Genomic DNA, 20,693 nt, shown 5'->3' with positions numbered 1-20,693 from the left:
GCTTTATAACCTCACTAATGCCTTGCATCGTCTATATTAGATATATAACAACGGGCGGGTGTGGTTTTGACAAAATGTTGGTTCGGGTGGATGGCGGATGGTTGACGACTTTTGTGATGCGGTTGCGGATGAAATAATTGCCTATCCGCGCATCTCTAGTAGATAGAACATGTTGAAACAGAAACTAACCAGATATTAATAGTTAATGAACAAGTGGATTAATAATCCATTTTTACAGTTTGTCCCTCATAATGTGTACAAAATAATAGGTGTATAAATGACACAATATGTTACTGCATACGACTAATTAGGAGTCTTTGTTTGTTTACTTACTACTAAAAGACAAGTTGTCTAGTATGTTCACTATTTTATTTAAGGACTAAATTACAATAATAAACATATATTTAATGTACCGTATTTTCCGCACTATAAGGCGCACCTAAAAACCACACATTTTCTCAAAAGCTGACAGTGCGCCTTATAACCCGGTGCGCTTTATATATGGATTAATATTAAGATTCATTTTCATAAAGTTTCGGTCTCGCAACTACGGTAAACAGCCGCCAACTTTTTTCCCCGTAGAAGAGGAAGTGCTTCTTCTTCTACGCAAGCAACCGCCAAGGTAAGCACCCGCCCCCATAGAACAGGAAGCGCTTCTTCTTCTACTGTAAGCAACCACCCGCCCGCGTAGAAGAAGGAGAAGCGCGCGAATATTACGTTTCATTTCCTTTGTGTGTTTACATCTGTAAAGACCACAAAATGGCTCCTACTAAGCGACAGGGATCCGGTTCATGAAAAGACGCAATCTCTCCATCCGCACACGGACTACTATTTCACAGCAACTGCCTAAAGACTTTCAAGAAAAGCTGGCTACTTTCCGTGCATATTGTAAAAACAAGATAGCTGAAAAAAAGATCCGGCCAGAGAACATTATCAACATGGACGAGGTTCCACTGACTTTTGATATTCCTGTGAACCGCACTGTGGATACAACGGGAGCACGTACGGTGAATATTCGCACCACAGGGAATGAGAAGTCGTCCTTCACTGTGGTTCTAGCTTGCCATGCTAATGGCCAGAAACTTCCACCCATGGTGATATTCAAAAGGAAGACCTTGCCAAAAGAGACCTTTCCAGCCGGCGTCATCATAAAAGCTAACTCGAAGGGATGGATGAAGAAAAGATGAGCGAGTGGTTAAGGTAAGTTTACGCGAAGAGGCCGGGTGGCTTTTTTCACGCAGCTCCGTCCATGTTGATATACGACTCCATGCGCGCCCACATCACGCTGGTTTTTAATATATTATTAAAGTTTGACTGACCTATCTGACTGTTTTTTTGACATTCCTTTAGCGCAGTTAGATGCGGCTTACAACACGGGGCGGCTTATAGGTGGACAAAGTTTTGAAATATGCCGTTCATTGAAGGCGCGGCTTATAACCCAGGGCGCCTTATGGTGCGGAAAATACGGTACACTAAGATTTTTTGTTAAAATAAAGCCAATAATGCCATTTTTTGTGGTACCCTTTATTCAGAAAAGTATTGAAATACATGTATTGAGACAACACTAGCACGTGTAATGCAATTCGCGTGTGTGTGTACTAATGTGTGACTGTATATCAATCTGTGTGTGTAATAAGACCTGCGTGTGTGTGTTTTAAGTTGTCTGTCCGTGGTATGAGTTGTCTGTGTGTAAAAAAATATCCGTCCGTATTTCGATCGGTGTGTGTAAAAAAAAAAAAAATGTGTGTGTGCGTATTAGACATGTGTGAAACAGGAACTTTTGCGACACTTCTGCCGCGTACGACTTAGTTCCTGCTTCACACACGTCTAATACGCACTTTTTTTTCCTAGTTTTTTTTTTTTTTATACACACGTCGATCGAAATACAGACAGACAACTTAACACACACACACGTGGATCTGATTACACACACACACAGATTAATACACGTGACTTTTGCAGAATACGACTTATCTTTCTATCCAATAGATAATAATGGCGTGACTTGTCCAGGGTGTACCCCGCCTTCCGCCCGATTGTAGCTGAGATAGGCTCCAGCGACCCCGAAGGGAATAAGCGGTAGAAAATGGATGGATAGATGGATGGCTGCCGTCAGACGGCCCCTTGTAACAGCAAATAATGTATGAATTTGCCTCTGGATTTCATTATTACTTATATAAATTGTTTTACATTTACAAAATTTTACTGTAAAATTGTGTTTTTTTAATTTCTTTACAACATTTTACGGCTGTTTCTAAGGTACGGGGGTTGTAAACAGCCATCGCCTTTGATTACAACAGTTCAAAGAAAATATAAAAACAGTAACACTGTTTTGTTTTTTACGGAAAAAGCTGTCAGCTTAGTTGCCAGAATTTTACTTTTAAATTGACGTGGGTTTTTACAACATTATGTTGTTAATGGAAAAACAGAACAAGTTATTTTTTTTATTCTGGCAATTTAGATGCCTGTTTTTTACCGTAAAAACACACAAACTGTCTTTCCATTTATAGTACCGTATTTTTCGGATTATAAATCGCTCCGGAGTATAAGTCGCACCGGTCGAAAATGCATAATAAAGAAGGAAAAAAACATATAAGTCACATTTTTGGGGGAAATTTTTCGCCAGTCCCTTACAAGTGTCTCGCTTACTCCAAACTTTCTTTCTGCTGCTCGATTGCTGTTTTCTGCTGCATATTTCACTACTTCCAGCTTGTATCCTGCAGTATATGATTTCCTTTTCGGTGCCATTTTTGTTCAGCCCTTCTCAGTTTTTATAAGTTACCTGTCAATGTTGAAATGATCAATTTTCATAGGTACGGAAGTAGCAGGTAGCATCTTTTTTTCCCCACAATGCACTTCTGCCATGACCCGCCCCTGCCAAATTTTTATTGGTTGACGTGTGTGTGTGTGTGTGACGATTGCTGATATACGTCTAGTCTCTTACGTGAATGAGATAAATAATATTTGATATTTTACGGTAATGTGTTAATAATTTCACACATAAGTCACTCCAGAGTATAAATCGCACCCCCGGCCAAACTATGAAAAAAAACTGCGATTTATAATCCGAAAAATACGGTAATACACCGTTAAAAACAAGATTTTACAGCTCAGTCAACAGAATTTTAACGCAAAAAAATTGCAGTTTTTTCAATTTACAGTAATATGCTGTAAAGAACACCGTCAAATTTGTTGTCAATTTTATTAATTTGATGGGTAGTTTGCTGTAAAATCATAAGTCAAGCAGATATTTAAGAATGTATTTTTATGTAGACAGAAAAAGTTTGGAAAGTATGATAATATACTGTCATATTTGTTGCAATAATGGACACTATTAAAGTTTAAAAGTTATGCAATTTCAAGCAGTACATATATTTTTTCTGTCAAAATGAAAAAAAATGAATTACATTTAGTGAGAAAATATGAAGTACTTTATTGACACATATCATTTCCAAGTGCTTGCGGGCCAGATCTGGCCCCCGGGCCTTGAGTTTGATACCGGTGCAATAGTGGGTTCTTGCTTCACACACATCTAAATGCGCATACACACAATTTTTTCCCCTCACACGCCGATCGAAATACGGACAAATATATTTATATAATTAATTAAATTTTTTTTTTTTTTACACACGCGGCGATTGAAATACGGACACAGATATATTTATTTTTATTTTTTATTTTTATTTTTACACACGCGGCGATTGAAATACGGACACAGATATATATATATATTTTTTTTTTTTTACACACGCGGCGATTGAAATACAGACAGATATATTTACAGAATTTTTTTTTGTACACACGCGGCGATCGAAATACAGACACATATTTATATCAATTTTTTTTTTAATTTTTTTTTTTACACACGCAGCGATTGAAATATGGAGACAGATATTTTTTTTTTTTTTTTTTTTACACACGCGGCGATCGAAATACGGACACAGATATATTTATATCCATTTTTTTATTTATTTTTTTTACACACGCGGCGATTGAAATACGGACACAGATATATATATATTTTTTTTTTTTTCACACACGCGGCGATCAAAATACGGACACAGATATATTTATATACATTTTTTTACACACGCGGCGATTGAAATACAGACAGATATATTTATAGAATTTTATTTTATTTTTTTACACACGCAGCGATTGAAATAAAGACAGATATATTTATATCAATTTTTTTTATTTTTTTTTTTACACACGCGGCGATCGAAATACGGACACAGATATATTTATATCCTTTTTTTTTCTTTCTTTTTTTTTACACACGCGGCGATTGAAATACGGACACAGATATATATATATATATATTTTTTTTTTTTTTTTTCACACACGCGGCGATCGAAATACGGACACAGATATATTTATATACATTTTTTTACACACGCGGCGATTGAAATACAGACAGATAAATTTATAGAATTTTTTTTTTTTTTTTTTACACACGCGGCGATTGAAATAAGAACAGATATATTTATATCAAATTTTTTTTTTTTTTTTTTTTACACACGCGGCGATCGAAATACGGACACAGATATATTTATATCCATTTTTTTATTTATTTTTTTCACACACGCGGCGATCGAAATACGGACACAGATATATTTATATACATTTTTTTACACACGCGGCGATTGAAATACAGACAGATATATTTATATCAAATTTTTTTTTTTTTTTTTTTACACACGCGGCGATCGAAATACGGACACAGATATATTTATATCCATTTTTTTATTTATTTTTTTTTACACACGCGGCGATTGAAATACGGACACAGATATATATATATATATATATATATTTTTTTTTTTTTTCACACACGCGGCGATCGAAATACGGACACAGATATATTTATATACATTTTTTTACACACGTGGCGATTGAAATACAGACAGATATATTTATAGAATTTTATTTTATTTTTTTTACACACGCAGCGATTGAAATAAGGACAGATATATTTATATCCATTTTTTTTTTTTTTTTTTACACTTGCGGCAATCGAAAAACGGACACAGATATATTTATAAATTTTTTTCTTTTTTTCTTTTTTTCCTTACACATGCGGCGATTGAAATACGGACACAGATATTGTCAGAATAATTGTATCGAAGTTATCACAAAACTTTGTGTTTCCATGAGTTCCCGGCGAGGAGACAAAAGCGGTCTTTGATCCTACCAAGAAGAAGGCTTGTAAAACTCCACTGTGTAGGATGGGAAGCAACATGAAGGTGTCCTGTTTCTTTATGTATTGTAATCCACAGAAAGATTTTGTCTTGACCCGAGAACTACAAAGCGGAGAGGAAGCAGGTCCGACTCGCCTCAAGGCGACCTTTTCTTTGAACTGTTTTACGACCTTTTCTTTGAACTGTTGTAATCAAAGGCGATGGCTGTTTACGACCCATGTCCCTTAGAAACAGCTGTTGCCATGTAATCAGGGAAAGTCCAAATAAAAAGAGGAGGCGTACAATCTTTCCCCAGAGCGTGGTGAGACTGTACAAGAGTACAGTCCAGACGTCTCTCCTCAATTGAGCCAAATTTAATTCTGTCCCTGTTTAATTCCTTGCTTCTTGTCTTGTTTAATAGATGTCATCAGTGTTTGAACCTGACAGACATTATATATATATATATATATATATCTATATATATATATGTTTTTTTATTTATTTTTTTATTTTTTACACACGCGGCGATTGAAATACGGACACAGATATATTTATAAAAACATTTTTTTACACACGCGGCGATCGAAATACGGACACAGATATATTTATATAAATTTTTTATTTTTACACACGCGGCGATTGAAATACAGACACAGATATATTTATATACATTTTTTATTTATTTTTTTACACACGCGGCGATTGAAATACAGACAGATATATTTATACAATTTTTTTTTAGTACACACGCGGCGATTGAAATACAGACACATATTTATATCAATTTTTTTTTTTTTTTTACACACGTGGCGATTGAAATATGGACACAGATATAGTTATATATATTTTTTTTTTTACACACGCGGCGATCGAAATACGGACACAGATATATTTATATACATTTTTTATTTATTTTTTTACACACGCGGCGATTGAAATACAGACAGATATATTTATAGAATTTTTTTATTTTTTTTACACATGCGGCGATCGAAATACGGACACAGATATATTTATAAAAAATATATATATATATATATATTTTTTTTTACACATGTGGCGATTGAAATACGGACACACAGATATTGTCAGAATAATTGTATCGAAGTTATCACAAAACTTTGTGTTTCCATGAGTTCCTGGCGAGGAGACAAAAGCTGTCTTTGATCCTACCAAGAAGAAGGCTTGTAAAACTCCACTGTGTAGGATGGGAAGCAACATGAAGGTGTTGTTTCTTTGATATATCCACAGAAAGATTTTGTCTTGACCCGAGAACTACAAAGCGAAGAGGAAGCAGGGCCTGACTCCCCTCAAGGCGACCTTTTCTTTGAAGTGTTGTAATCAAAGGCGATGGCTGTTTACGACCCCCGTGCCTTAGAAACAGCTATTGCCATGTAATCAGGGAAAGTCCAAATAAAAGAGGAGGCGTACAATCTTTCGCCAGAGCGGGTTGAGACTGTACAAGAGTACAGTCCAGACGTCTCTCCTCAATTGAGCCAAATTTAATTCTGTCTGTTTAATTCCTTACTTCTTGTCTTGTTTAATAGATGTCATCAGTGTTTGAACCTGACAGATATAATATATATATATATATATATATATATATATATATATATATATATATATATATATATATATATATATATATATATATATATATATATATATATATATATATATATATATATAAAATATATTTATATATATTTTATTTTACACATGCGGCGATTGAAATACGGACACACAGATATATATATATATATATATATATATATATAATTTATTTATTTATTTATATATACATATATATATATATATATATATATATATATACACACAAACACGTGAATTGGGTTACACACGCACAGATTGAGATACAGGTTTGCAAGTAATTTTGCTACAATAAATACTTCCATACAACACATGGTCAAAGTATATGCTGTGGAGATCTGAATGGAGTGCTATAAAAAGCCACAATGAGCAGCATCCGGCAGATAAAAAGGCTATTGGATAGCTCCAGATGGCTATAATTCAGCTCATCTAAAATGCAAGACAAACAGCGTACAGATGGAAGGTGTGCATTAGCTGTAAATCTACACTATGAGCTTAAAGGCGGATGAGTGGCAACTCTAAAACACACTGCCTATAAGACAATGGCAGGATGATGGACAATGATCAACGATTACCCTCCTACTCGCTCGGCTTTTGTATGCGCACATTTGACATTTAACACCACCACGGCGTGCTTACCGTGTCGTTTCCAGCGGTGGCCCCTTATAGAGAGGGAAGTGACAGCGTTTCGGGAGATCCTGGAGGCGGTGGGTGTTATCTCCACCTGGATACTCCGAGCGCCCTCCTTGGTGTTGCTCTTCAGCGCTGCTCCCCGCAGCGACGACTTGATGGCGTTACCCACCTGATGGACGGGATAAGCACATTGTTAAGGCCAAGACTCCTCCAGAGCTGTCAGGGAAATTGCTGCAGCTACTTTGGCCTAATTTGCAGTTGTATAGCCTCTGGCCCGTCAGTGGTGACACCAAAATAGCTCTAGTGCTCATTATGCAACTCTCTTTTTTTATTGAGGAAAAATATGCTTTTTTTTAATGTTTGTGTGTATAATACAACTTAAGAGTGTTTTTGGATAAGAGTTGCCTCTTGAATAATTGTTATGCTTTAAGTTACAAGCAAAAATTTTAGTTACAAACATCACGGTGAAGTGAATGCCACACTGAATCCCGTAAAATCCGCCCAAAACATGCATTAGCTTTTAGCTATAGATCACAGGTGTCAAACTCAAGGCCCGGGGGCCAGATGTGGCCCGCCACTTCTATTTATTTGGCCCTCGAAAGCCTGGAAATAATATGTATCAATAAAGTATTGTAACTTTTCTTACTAGATGCATTATTTATTTCAATTTTGGGAGGAAAAAAAATAAATGTACTCCATGCAATCGCAATTTATGTTAACTTAAATATTGTCTAATTATGCAAAAATATATTATCCAACATTCAAACCATTTTTTTAAATAGAAATAAACACTAATAATAATGATTTGAAAGAAAGTTATCCATCAAATTGTGCTATGTAAAAGTAGCAATAAATTTGATGGTCAAATTGTGACATTTACTGTGGTTTTTACAGCATTTTTCTCTAAATGAAAAAAAAAACTGTACTTTTTTTACTGTAATAAACTGTGGTGTCGTTTTGGTATTTACAGAAATACACCGAAAAATCTACAGTTGTTGATTTGCGGTAAAAAAACAAACAAACAAACTGGCAGCTCAGGTGCCAAAATTTCACTGTAAAATTGCAGTTTTGTTTTCATTTACAGTAAAAAAAAAAACAAATGTAAATTTTACAGTAAAATTCTGGCAACTGAGCTGCCTTTTTTTTTTTTTTTTTTTTTTTTAACCATAAAAACAGCAGTACTGTTTTTCCATTTACAGTTTTATACACTACATTTTGAGGTGAAATTATTGCAATTTACCTTTTTTTTTTTTTTTTACATTTTAGTTAGTAAAAAAATCAACTAATAAAATGCATAAAAAAATTGTGTGATAATAGTATTCACTGTTAGAAGCGGCCCTCTGGGGCCAAACATAACTGCAAAGTGGCCCTCAGTGAAAACCACTTTGACACCTCTGCTATTGATTGACCTAACTTTGTTTTTTTAAACACAGGCAGAAAGAAAGTCGGTGTGCCTAGTCCAGGGGTTGGCAACCTTTACCAGTCAAAGAGACAGTTTGGTGGTAGCAGGGGTGTATAATGTAGCCCGAAAGAGTCAGGGCTGCATGGGATTCTGGGTGTTTGTCCTGTTGTGTTTATGTTGTGTTAAGGTGCAGATGTTCTCCCGAAATGTGTTTGTCATTCTTGTTTGGTTTTGGTTCAAAGTGTAAGAGTGTTAAAGTTGTTTTATATGGTCACCGTCAGTGTAACCTGTGTGGCTGTTGACCAAGTATGCCTTGCTGTTACGTACGTGTGCAAGCAGAAGATGCATAATGTATAACAAGTGTTGGGCTGGCACGCTGTTAATACAGATTGTGGAGAGCGCCAAATGTTGTACCATCATGGCACGCCCTTATTATAGCTGTAAGGGTGAAAATCGGTGAATATTAAACCCGGGAGTTTTCTGCGAGAGGCACTGAAATCCGGAAGTCTCACGGGAAAATTGGGGGGTTCAGCAAGTGAGCTGCTGAGCCGCATCAGAGTGATCAAAGAGCCGCATGCTGCTCCGGAGCCGCGGGTTGCCGACCCCTGGCCTAGTCTATAAAATCCGCTACACCTCCCTGATACCGAAGTACATGTCAAACTACTTCCTTAACGTAAATGACCGCCATAACCACAACACCAGGGGGAGCTCCACTAACCACGTTAAACCCAGATTCCCATCTAACAAAGGTCTTAACTCATTCTCCTTCTATGCCACATCAATATGGAATGCACTCCCAACAGGTGTAAAAGAAAGTGCATCTCTATCCTCCTTCAAAACCGCACTAAAACAACACCTCTGGGCAACTACACCCCTAGACTAACACCCTCCCCCCACCACATCCCACCTCCCCGGATTGTAAATAATCAAATGTATATACTTATTTGTGTGCTTTCTGAACTCACTATGTTCTCTGCTCGCTGTACATATCCTACCAAGTCACACCTACACTGTTTCAATGTCCATTTCTCTGATGATGCAATTGTTGATGACTGAAGTGCTGATAGCAACCCAACCTAACCCCCCACCCCCTGGATTGTAAATAATTCAATGTATATACTCCGATGATTAACTTGTGTGATGACTGTATTATGATGATAGTATATATTTGTACCATGAATTGATTAAACCCGACTTAAACAAGTTGAAAAACTTATTGGGGTGTTACCATTTAGTGGTCAATTGTACGGAATATGTACTGAACTGTGTAATCTACTAATAAAAGTTTCAATCAATCAATCAAAAATGACAGTGCTGCTGCGAAGAAGAAGAGGATTATATTCATTGAAAAATTTAAATCAAATTCAAAAAAGCTAATCACAAAAACATGACCGGAATGTCACCAACTTGGCAAAGCAATTTGAGCGCATCACTATATCGAAGCAGAATAAGTCAAATGACAGCCAAGAATTTTAAAATAATACCGAATTGGCAGTTGATTAGTCAATAAAAGCCCGCTCTCCAAGATAAATGCTGTCCATTACGATTACATTACTTCATAAAACTTGTGTAGCTGTTAGAAGTATTGTTTTATTAAATGTTTCTTATCTATAAGCTTGTTTTTCTATTTAAAAAGTACAGTACAGGCCAAAAGTTTGGACACACCTTCTCATTTCAATGCGTTTTCTTCATTGTCATGACTATTTACATTGTAGATTGTCACTGAAGGCATCACAACTATGACACATGTGAAGTGAAAACCCTTTCAGGTGACTACCTCTTGAAGCTCATGGAGAAAATGCCAAAGAGTGTGCAAAACAGTAATCAGAGCAAAGGGTGGCTATTTTGAAGAAACTAGAATATAAAACATGTACATAACTCCACATGTGTTCATTGTTTTGATGTGACAATCTACAATGTAATTAGTCATGAAAATAAAGAAAACACATTGAAGGAGAAGGTGTGTCCAAACTTTTGGCCTGTACTGTATATAACATGTTAAAATGGTGCTGTTTTGGGAGGGCCAATCAGCAATTAAATTGATCAATTAATTTGGGAGACATTGATTTGAGATTAGAGTGTTTTAGTAAAGGACTCCTTCACAGTTGAGCTGCTACTGTATCATAAATACATACTTGCCAACCTTGAGACCTCCGATTTCGGGGGGTTACCCTCAATCATCAGGAGAAATCTCCTGATGATTGAGGGTAACCCCCCTCATGAAACAGGCCTGTAGAGATGAAATAGTCTTGTGATTTTTTTCCCCACACATACATACATATATATATATATATATATATATATATATATATATATATATATAGGGGCTTCACGGTGGCAGAGGGGTTAGTGCATCTGCCTCACAATACGAAGGTCCTGAGTAGTCTTGGGTTCAATCCCGGGCTCGGGATCTTTCTGTGTGGAGTTTGCATGTTCTCCCCGTGACTGCGTGGGTTCCCTCCGGGTACTCCGGCTTCCTCCCACCTCCAAAGACATGCACCTGGGGATAAGTTGATTGGCAACACTAAAATTGGCCCTAGTGTGTGAATGTGAGTGTGAATGTTGTCTGTCTATCTGTGTTGGCCCTGCGATGAGGTGGCGACTTGCCCAGGGTGTACCCCGCCTTCCGCCCGATTGTAGCTGAGATAGGCTCCAGCGCCCCCCGCGACCCCAAAGGGAATAAGCGGTAGAAAATGGATGGATGGATGGATATATATATATATATATATATATATATATATATATATATATATATATATATATATATATATATATATACACACACATATATATATATATATGTATATATATACATATATATATATATACATACATATGTGTATATATGTATATATATATATATATATATATATACATATATATATATATATATATATATATACATATATATATATACACATATATACACATATATATATATATATATATAGATATCTACATCCTGAAAATATGCAAACAAACTGTGTTTAGATAATTGATACTTCAAACTTGCATAAATAAATATTAAGGAATATAACATAACTTGGCTTCTGAGAGCTTCAAAATGTAATGAATAAAATGCTAAAGTTGTTGATAAACAAGCAATTATTTTAATAATTAAATATGGTCATTTTAAATGAATTATTATGATAATTTAAAATCAATTATTTCAAATATGTTTATTTTAATGTATAATTCTATGGCTGGATGTAATAAGGAGTCACGAAAAAATACAAATAAAAATACAATTAATTTTGATGTTTTTAGCAAAATATAGTAAAAATGTATTTAGTTTAAAAAAAAAAAATTAATAAATATATTTATTTTTAGGTAAGATAAACATAATAATACAATTTATCTCTAGTCTGGATGATTTAGTTCTTGTCACCCTGTTGTCCTCCCGTCATAAAAAAAAAGGCTGTCCTCACTCAGGTCCGCATGGAGCTGGAGGGGGCGTGGCCTCCAGCTCCGGCTGAAAATCGGGAGATTTTCGGGAGAATATTTGTTCCGGGAGGTTTTTGGGAGAGGCGCTGAATTTCGGGAGTCTCCCGGAAAATTCGGGAGGGTTGGCAAGTATACATAAATAATACATTTGAAAAATAAATAGTGTTCCAAACAAGTCATTCATGTGATTGAACCAACTAAAATCAAATCTATAATCCCATCTGTTTCAGATTAATGCACAAGAGAAAGCTTTGAATCTCAAAAGGCCCCTGACCTAATAACGCCTATTATACCACAAAGGTAAGACTCTTTACAAGTATTTGCAGTGCGGACATTCTTAAAGTGAACGCGAGTGGAAACATAATCCCGGAACACTGTGGTTTTTTTGTCCCGACCGCTGCAACACCTCGTTCATGAGTGGAAAAAGTTATGCGGATAAGAGGCATTTAGCCGCTAGAGCCCCAACCTGTGGAACAGCCTGCCGGAGAGCCTCAGGACTACAGAGACCGTTAATGTTATTATCCATTCTAAGCTTCATGTTGTTGTATTGACTATGTATTTGTGAAGGCTGTACGAACCACCATAACACGATGCTCAAAATTAATTGCCCCTTGAGGGATTAATACAATTGTTTGAATTGATGTATATATTTTTAAAAAGATTGAAAAGAAACACCTTTTTAAATCAGGCTTTTCACTTATGGTTTTAAACTCTTTGTAGTTATTTTCTATTGTATGTATTGCTATTATCCCTACTGTTATTCTCACTATTTTATGTTTTTTTTCATTACTATTGTAATTAATATCACCATTACTGCCACTGCCAGGCATTCATTTGACATGTTGTGCGAGGATTATGCAGTGCAGGCCAAAAGTTTGGACACACCTTCTCATTCGATGCGTTTTCTTTATTTTCATGATCGAAAGGACAAGATCACGGGTACATGCGGCCCAAATGAGTTTGGGGCTCTCCCTTAGAGATAGGGTGAGAAGCTCTGTCATCCGGGAGGAGCTCAAAGTAAAGCCGCTGCTCCTCCACATCGAGAGGAGCCAGATGAGGTGGTTCGGGCATCTGGTCAGGATGCCACCCGAACGCCTCGCTCGGGAGGTGTTTAGGGCACGTCCGACCGGTAGGAGGCCACGGGGAAGACCCAGGACACGTTGGGAAGACTATGTCTCCCGGCTGGTCTGGGAACGCCTCGGGATCCCCCGGGAGGAGCTGGACGAAGTGGCTGGGGAGAGGGAAGTCTGGGCTTCCCTGCTTAGGCTGCTGCCCCCGCGACCCGACCTCGGATAAGCGGAAGAAGATGGATGGATGGATGCTTCAAAACAGCAGCTTGGAATTTGGGACATGCTCTCCCTGAGAGAGCATGAGGACGTTGAGGTGGGCGGGGTTGGGGGGGCGGGTGTATATTGTAGTGTCCCGGAAGAGTTAGTGCTGCAAGGGGTTTCTGGGTATTTGTTCTGTTGCGTTTATGTTGTGTTACGGTGCGGATGTTCTCCCGAAATGTGTTTGTCATTCTTGTTTGGTGTGGGTTCACAGTGTGGCGCATATTTGTGACGGTGTTAAAGTTGTTTACACGGCCACCCTCAGTGTGACCTGTATGGCTGTTGACCAAGTATGCGTGGAATTCACTTGTGTGTGTGAAAAGCCGTAGATATTATGTGACTGGGCCGGCACGCAAAGGCAGTGCCTTTAAGGTTTATTGGCGCTCTGTACTTCTCCCTACGTCCGTGTACACAGCGGCGTACATTTGACTTTTTGAAACAGGTACCGATAATTTCCGATATTACATTTTAAAGCATTTACATACCTGCCAACTTTTGAAATCAGAAAAACCTAGTAGCCAGGGTCCAGGAAAATGATTGATTGCATTCAGACAGGTTAAAATGTTGCTAAAACCATCACTTTTCTATCAGTCACAGTGACTTTTCAAAACAAAAATATTACAGCAAAAATCATATGGGTTGATTGACATGTTTATTCTGTAAGCTAACTTCAATAGTTTGAAATTATTTTGACAGTTAATGCCAGTTATCCTGTCAACCTTTCACAAGACTTCAATTTGTTCATTGAAAGTATAAACAGTATAAACACTTTTTACAGTAAACAAATGGTAAAACAGTACTAAACAATTCCATTAAAAAAAAAATTGGTGTCATTATTAACTTTCTGTCCAAGCTTGTATAATCTACTGCCTTGTTCAATTGTAAAAAATATTATGTGCCTAAAATTCACATTTCTATCACAATGATCATACTGTAAACATGGTAAGCTAACTTCATTAAAATTAATAGTCCTGTCAATAGCATGGAATTACAATTCAAATGTAGTTTTTTTGTAAGCCTTTCAAAAGAATTCAAAATATGAAAAATGAATGAAAATGAATTGAAGCCATCAGACACTTGAAAAGTGGCACATCACATCTCTAATGTAATCATTTGAACTTTCCAACAGAAATAGCACTGCAAAAATATTAAGGACATACTTCTGTATTTTGGTAGTTATGCTGTCAACATTTAACAAGATTTCTTCAACTTGGACTTGAAAGCATAAATAGTATAAACACTTTTAACAGTATAACAGTACTAAACAATTCCAATAGATAACATTGGTGTCATTACCTTTTTGTGGCTAAAATCCGAAAAACGTTGAAAGTTTTCCACTTGTATCGCTAGCAACGGCATTAGACTTGTGTTTTTTTGTCCCAACGTGGTCTTTTACATCGCTAATTCCTCCGTGTCCGATCGAAAAATCTTGTCTGCACAAGGTGCAATTCGCGTAGTTTTCACCCTTTTTGGAACGGATAATTATTCCCGGATAGGCTTTTGAATATTCTTTTGAATATTCTTTGAATATTTGAATATTCTTTTGAATATTCTTCACGGAATGACTGCAGTTTTCTTTTCGGTTTAAGACTCGTTTGCGATTTTTCTCCGGCTGATTCCATGATCGTTCGCTCGTTTGGAAACAATGGCAACTGTATGGCGTCACATTAGTGCCAAAAATCCGAGCGCATAAAAACTGTTATCGCGCGCTGATTCTCCACTTCGTGCGCGCGCGCGCGCGACACCATTTTGCGCGCTCTTTGTGTACTCTTGGCATCTCTCCTCGCGCTGTCATGTTTCTTTTTGGCACTTTGGGGGCGGGTATGCTTAGACGGCCCCTTCTTTCTGATTGGCTGTGAGCATTTTTCATATGACCAATCATTCTCCAGTGTAGCAACGTTGTAGCCATCTTACTTCAGACATCTAGCGTCAATCATTACATTGATGTCAATGGTACATGTACTAATTAAATTACCATAACTTGCTCCATTTTCGACCATTTTACAAACGGTTTGCCTTGTTACAAATCTTATTACATGTAGATATGACATAGGATGCTGTACTTGTTGAAATGACCTCTTTCGCTTTAAAAAAAAAAAGACTTAATTGTGCAACATAGTTGTGTAGGGTCAGTGTTAGTCAGTTCTCTGATTATTTTAAACTGTTTCAGAATACATTATTAAAAGCTATTTTTAACATTTTAAAAACAAAATTCAAAGATTATTTCATTAATTTTATGGCTGAATCAAAAGAAATTCCATAAATTAGAAAACAAATGTTGAAGAAGAAGTGAAAATATAAAATAATGTTATTGCTGGTGGACCAGTTCTGGCTGAAAGATGTGATTATGGTGTTTGTTGTCTTATTATTTATTTGGCTCACATTTTGTATTACCCTGTATTGTGTTTATGTGCTATGAAATAACCTTCATCAGCGCGCGACATGTTTTTATCCACTTCTTCCTCCGTAAATCTTGATACATATTGACGATGACCCGCCCTGCTATACTTCTGATTGGCTCTGAGCATTTTTCAGCATTTTTCGCCTGACCAATCAGAAAGGAGGGGCCGTCTAAGCATACCCGCCCCCAAAGTGCCAAAAAGAAACATGACAGCGCGAAGAGAGATGCCAGGAGTACACAGAGAGCGCGCAGAAAGGCACCGCGCGCGCGCTAAAAGGCACCACGCGCGCGCAAAATGGTGTCGCGCGCGCGCAAAATGGTGTCGCGCGCGCGCGCACGAAGTGGAGAATCAGCGCGCGATAACAGTTTTTATGTGCTCGGATTTTTGGCACTAATGTGACGCCATACAACTGGTGCCTCGTGCTTGGCAGCGGTGCTATAAATAGCCTCGCGCATGGCATTCGGAATGGCTCGATAGGAAGTTACGGGAAGCAGTGTCGATTGTCATTGTTGTTACGTGTTTTCGTGAATAAAACTTTAAAAAAAAAAAAATAATTTAATTAATGAAAAACCGTACTTTTTATCACTGCAACCGTAACCCGGAATAGGTTGATGAAAACCGTACTAATTACGGGAAAACCGGAGTAGTTGGCAGGTATGAAGATCCTATTAATGTAGATCCATAAGTCATGTGTTGTGATTGTTGCAGAGGAATGCACCTTGACTGGTGTAGTAATGCTGTAGGCTTAGTTCCAATCTGCTTCACCAGCAAGGATTTACAGCTAAACAGAGCGGAGTGGAAAGCATGTAAATAATCTAGTGGGATTACACACAGCTTGCGGACTGACACAATGCAGCATAGTGTGCGGTGTATAAAAGGCGATACGTCTGCTTCACATGCTTCCTCCTCCTCTCACACAACATTGCGCTCACCAACAGCGCTTCGGGGAGCAACTCCAGCTGGGCCCGATACAGAACGTCATCCAGGGCTTTGGATCCCAGTTCCGCTTCCCCGTTGCACCTGCCCACAATGGATGTCAAACAACCACGATCAGATTGCAGTACTGAGAACAGAAGTGGAAGTCGACACCTCTGAAAACGTACAGTACATTGAATGTGACGCAGATTAGATGAGCACAAAAGAAAAACACAGACCAAATGAATAGTGAAAGTGTGTGTGCAGGCATGTGTGTACACTCACGATGCAAAGTGTATCCCTGTGAGGAGTTGAACCAAGAAATCTGATGTGACCGTCATCCGCGCGCTAATACCTTTATAGCGCCGCATCTGTTGCCGCGGGTAACCACATATACACACTCTGGAGGATAACCAATGATATGAGAAGTTGTAACAGTTCAACAGGGACGTCAAAATTGCACAGAGCAATAATGCAATAGGTACTTGCGTGCATATTAAAAAAACATCATTAAACAGACTCATGACTGAGAAGTGAGACTCAGAAGCTATGAAAGACGTGCGCTAAGTGTGAAATCTTGCTGCCGTGTGTGCGGGTTTTACCGAGAGCTGAGCTGGCAGAGGGACTGGAGGGAGGTGGTGCTCATGAAGCTGAGTGCAGCGTTGTAGCACAGCAACAGGAACGTCAGCACATCAAATCTGACAAAACAAACATTATACAGTGCTTTAAAAATACACAATCTTATGTCCACATAGTACACCAGAGGTGTACTTTGAAATGCCGAGGAAAACATTTCCAGATCAACACCGTATAAAAAAAATAGTGATTTTTTTAGTTGTAATTTCCTTCTCTGCATGAAAGTTTAAAAGTAGCATATATTAATGCAGTATGAAGAAGAATGTTTTAATGTAGACACATAGAATCATCATACTGCTGTGATTATACAGGTAAAAGCCAGTAAATTAGAATATTTAGAAAAACTTGATTTATTTCAGTAATTGCATTCAAAAGGTGTAACTTGTACATTATATTTATTCATTGCACACAGACTGATGCATTCAAATGTTTATTTCATTTAATTTTGATGATTTGAAGTGGCAACAAATGAAAAGCCAAAATTCCGTGTGTCACAAAATTAGAATATTACTTAAGGCTAATAGAAAAAAGGGATTTTTAGAAATGTTGGCCAACTGAAAAGTATGAAAATGAAAAATATGAGCATGTACAATACTCAATACTTGGTTGGAGCTCCTTTTGCCTCAATTACTGCGTTAATGCGGCGTGGCATGGAGTCGATGAGTTTCTGGCACTGCTCAGGTGTTATGAGAGCCCAGGTTGCTCTGATAGTGGCCTTCAACTCTTCTGCGTTTTTGGGTCTGGCATTCTGCATCTTCCTTTTCACAATACCCCACAGATTTTCTATGGGGCTATGGTCAGGGGAGTTGGCGGGCCAATTTAGAACAGAAATACCATGGTCCGTAAACCAGGCACGGGTAGATTTTGCGCTGTGTGCAGGCGCCAAGTCCTGTTGGAACTTGAAATCTCCATCTCCATAGAGCAGGTCAGCAGCAGGAAGCATGAAGTGCTCTAAAACTTGCTGGTAGACGGCTGCGTTGACCCTGGATCTCAGGAAACAGAGTGGACCGACACCAGCAGATGACATGGCACCCCAAACCATCACTGATGGTGGAAACGTTACACTAGACTTCAGGCAACGTGGATCCTGTGCCTCTCCTGTCTTCCTCCAGACTCTGGGACCTCGATTTCCAAAGGAAATGCAAAATTTGTTTTCGTCAGAAAACATGACTTTGGACCACTCAGCAGCAGTCCAGCTGGTGTCGGTCCACTCTGTTTCCTGAGATCCAGGGTCAACGCAGCCGTCTACCAGCAAGTTTTAGAGCACTTCATGCTTCCTGTTGCTGACCTGCTCTATGGAGATGGAGATTTCAAGTTCCAACAGGACTTGGCGCCTGCACACAGCGCAAAATCTACCCGTGCCTGGTTTACGGACCATGGTATTTCTGTTCTAAATTGGCCCGCCAACTCCCCTGACCTTAGCCCCATAGAAAATCTGTGGGGTATTGTGAAAAGGAAGATGCAGAATGCCAGACCCAAAAACGCAGAAGAGTTGAAGGCCACTATCAGAGCAACCTGGGCTCTCATAACACCTGAGCAGTGCCAGAAACTCATCGACTCCATGCCACGCCGCATTAACGCAGTAATTGAGGCAAAAGGAGCTCCAACCAAGTATTGAGTATTGTACATGCTCATATTTTTCATTTTCATACTTTTCAGTTGGCCAACATTTCTAAAAATCCCTTTTTTGTATTAGCCTTAAGTAATATTCTAATTTTGTGACACACGGAATTTTGGATTTTCATTTGTTGCCACTTCAAATCATCAAAATTAAATGAAATAAACATTTGAATGCATCAGTCTGTGTGCAATGAATAAATATAATGTACAAGTTACACCTTTTGAATGCAATTACTGAAATAAATCAAGTTTTTCAAAATATTCTAATTTACTGGCTTTTACCTGTATATCAACGGGCGGGTGCGGTTTTGATAAAATGTTAGTTCGGGTGGATGGCGGATGGGTGACGACTTTTGTGATGCGGTTGCGGATGAAATAATTGCCTATCCGCACATCTCTAGTTGGCGGGCCACATGTGTAGTACACAGTACACAGCAGTATATCCAACCGGCAGGATAATATTAACCAGAGAGTGTTCCTTAGGAAGTACAGTATTGTCAACATTTTATTTCAAGCACCCTGCCATAGTGTCAGGCAGCTGTGTAATAATGAAGATGACTTTCAAGTGACCAACACAGACCTGGAGGCCAAGCTGACAACTCAGATTGGAGCCTTCTGATGATAAAAGCCTCTGGGTTCCTTACAGTAGATGCGAGGAACCCTGAAAGCAACACAACTCTAAAACTAACAAGGTTGGACAGCTGGTATAGGCCGAGGTGGAAAACGGATGAGGTGGGCCCTCATCTGTTTTCAAATATGCGTATGCAGGGCCGGCCCGTGGCATAGGCCGTATAGGCAAATGCTAAGGGCGCCGTCCATCAGGGGGCGCCACGCCAGTGCCACAAATGTTGGAGAAAAAAAAAAAAAAAAAAAGTTGGTACTATTATTTCTAAATACAAAAAATAATCCCACGTTAATTAAAATGCAAAGTAAAGCCTATTTAATAGAAATATTATTTGTTACAACATTATGCCGCCGACCCCCCCCCCCCCCCCCCCCTCCCCCGCACGGTGCGCCCCCTCCCTTCCCGTATCATGACTCTTTTTGGACATCACCACATCAAAAAATCAACACAAGATGTCAAAACGGCCAAAACTGTCAGGTGCCCAGGGAAGAAAAAAGAGAAAAGAAGAGTAGAAACGAGAAAAGACAGAGGTAGCAGGTAGGTAACGTACGCCTACATGAAATTATTTGTCTGTTACAGAATGTGATAGTAACCTGGCTTTTTAGCATTAAGCTAATGTTACATGATTCGGCAATTGCTAATCAATAAATAGCTAGTTCTGTTTTAACGTCGGGTTAATATTGTGGAGGGGGCTAAATTGTTATGGAAAATAATAATGCAACGTTAGGTAATTACAGTACTCCCACTTTACATTCCTCAGGGACATTTGTATTAGATCTTTTAAGCAGGTGTTTTTTGTTTACATTGTTATTGCCTTCTGGTTAGCTAATGTTTGCCCTGCAGGTAATAGTCACTTGTCCACCCCTTTATATATTAGGTATAGTTGTAAGTAAAAAA

The 20,693-nt window shown here is 38.2% G+C and overlaps 1 protein-coding gene across 4 annotated transcripts in view; it reads right to left on the bottom strand.

Annotated features, from left to right (window-relative positions):
• hycc1 (hyccin PI4KA lipid kinase complex subunit 1) overlaps positions 1–20,693 on the bottom strand; it is an 84,054-nt gene that overhangs the window by 14,723 nt on the left and 48,638 nt on the right. For 3 of the 4 annotated variants that reach the window (XM_061983245.1, XM_061983248.1, XM_061983249.1), the window contains exons 7-10: positions 17,518–17,613; positions 17,201–17,317; positions 16,933–17,020; positions 7,431–7,593 (exon numbers count right to left, since the gene is read on the bottom strand). In XM_061983245.1, the coding sequence (XP_061839229.1) occupies positions 7,431–7,593; positions 16,933–17,020; positions 17,201–17,317; positions 17,518–17,613 (464 nt within the window). The remainder of the gene's footprint in view (positions 1–7,430; positions 7,594–16,932; positions 17,021–17,200; positions 17,318–17,517; positions 17,614–20,693) is intronic. The other variant, XM_061983247.1, reaches the window with a different exon arrangement.

Source organism: Nerophis lumbriciformis, linkage group LG21, assembly GCF_033978685.3.
Source record: "Nerophis lumbriciformis linkage group LG21, RoL_Nlum_v2.1, whole genome shotgun sequence".
NCBI classification, from domain to species: Eukaryota; Metazoa; Chordata; class Actinopteri; order Syngnathiformes; family Syngnathidae; genus Nerophis; species Nerophis lumbriciformis.
This window is presented reverse-complemented; position numbering and strand designations above follow the sequence as displayed.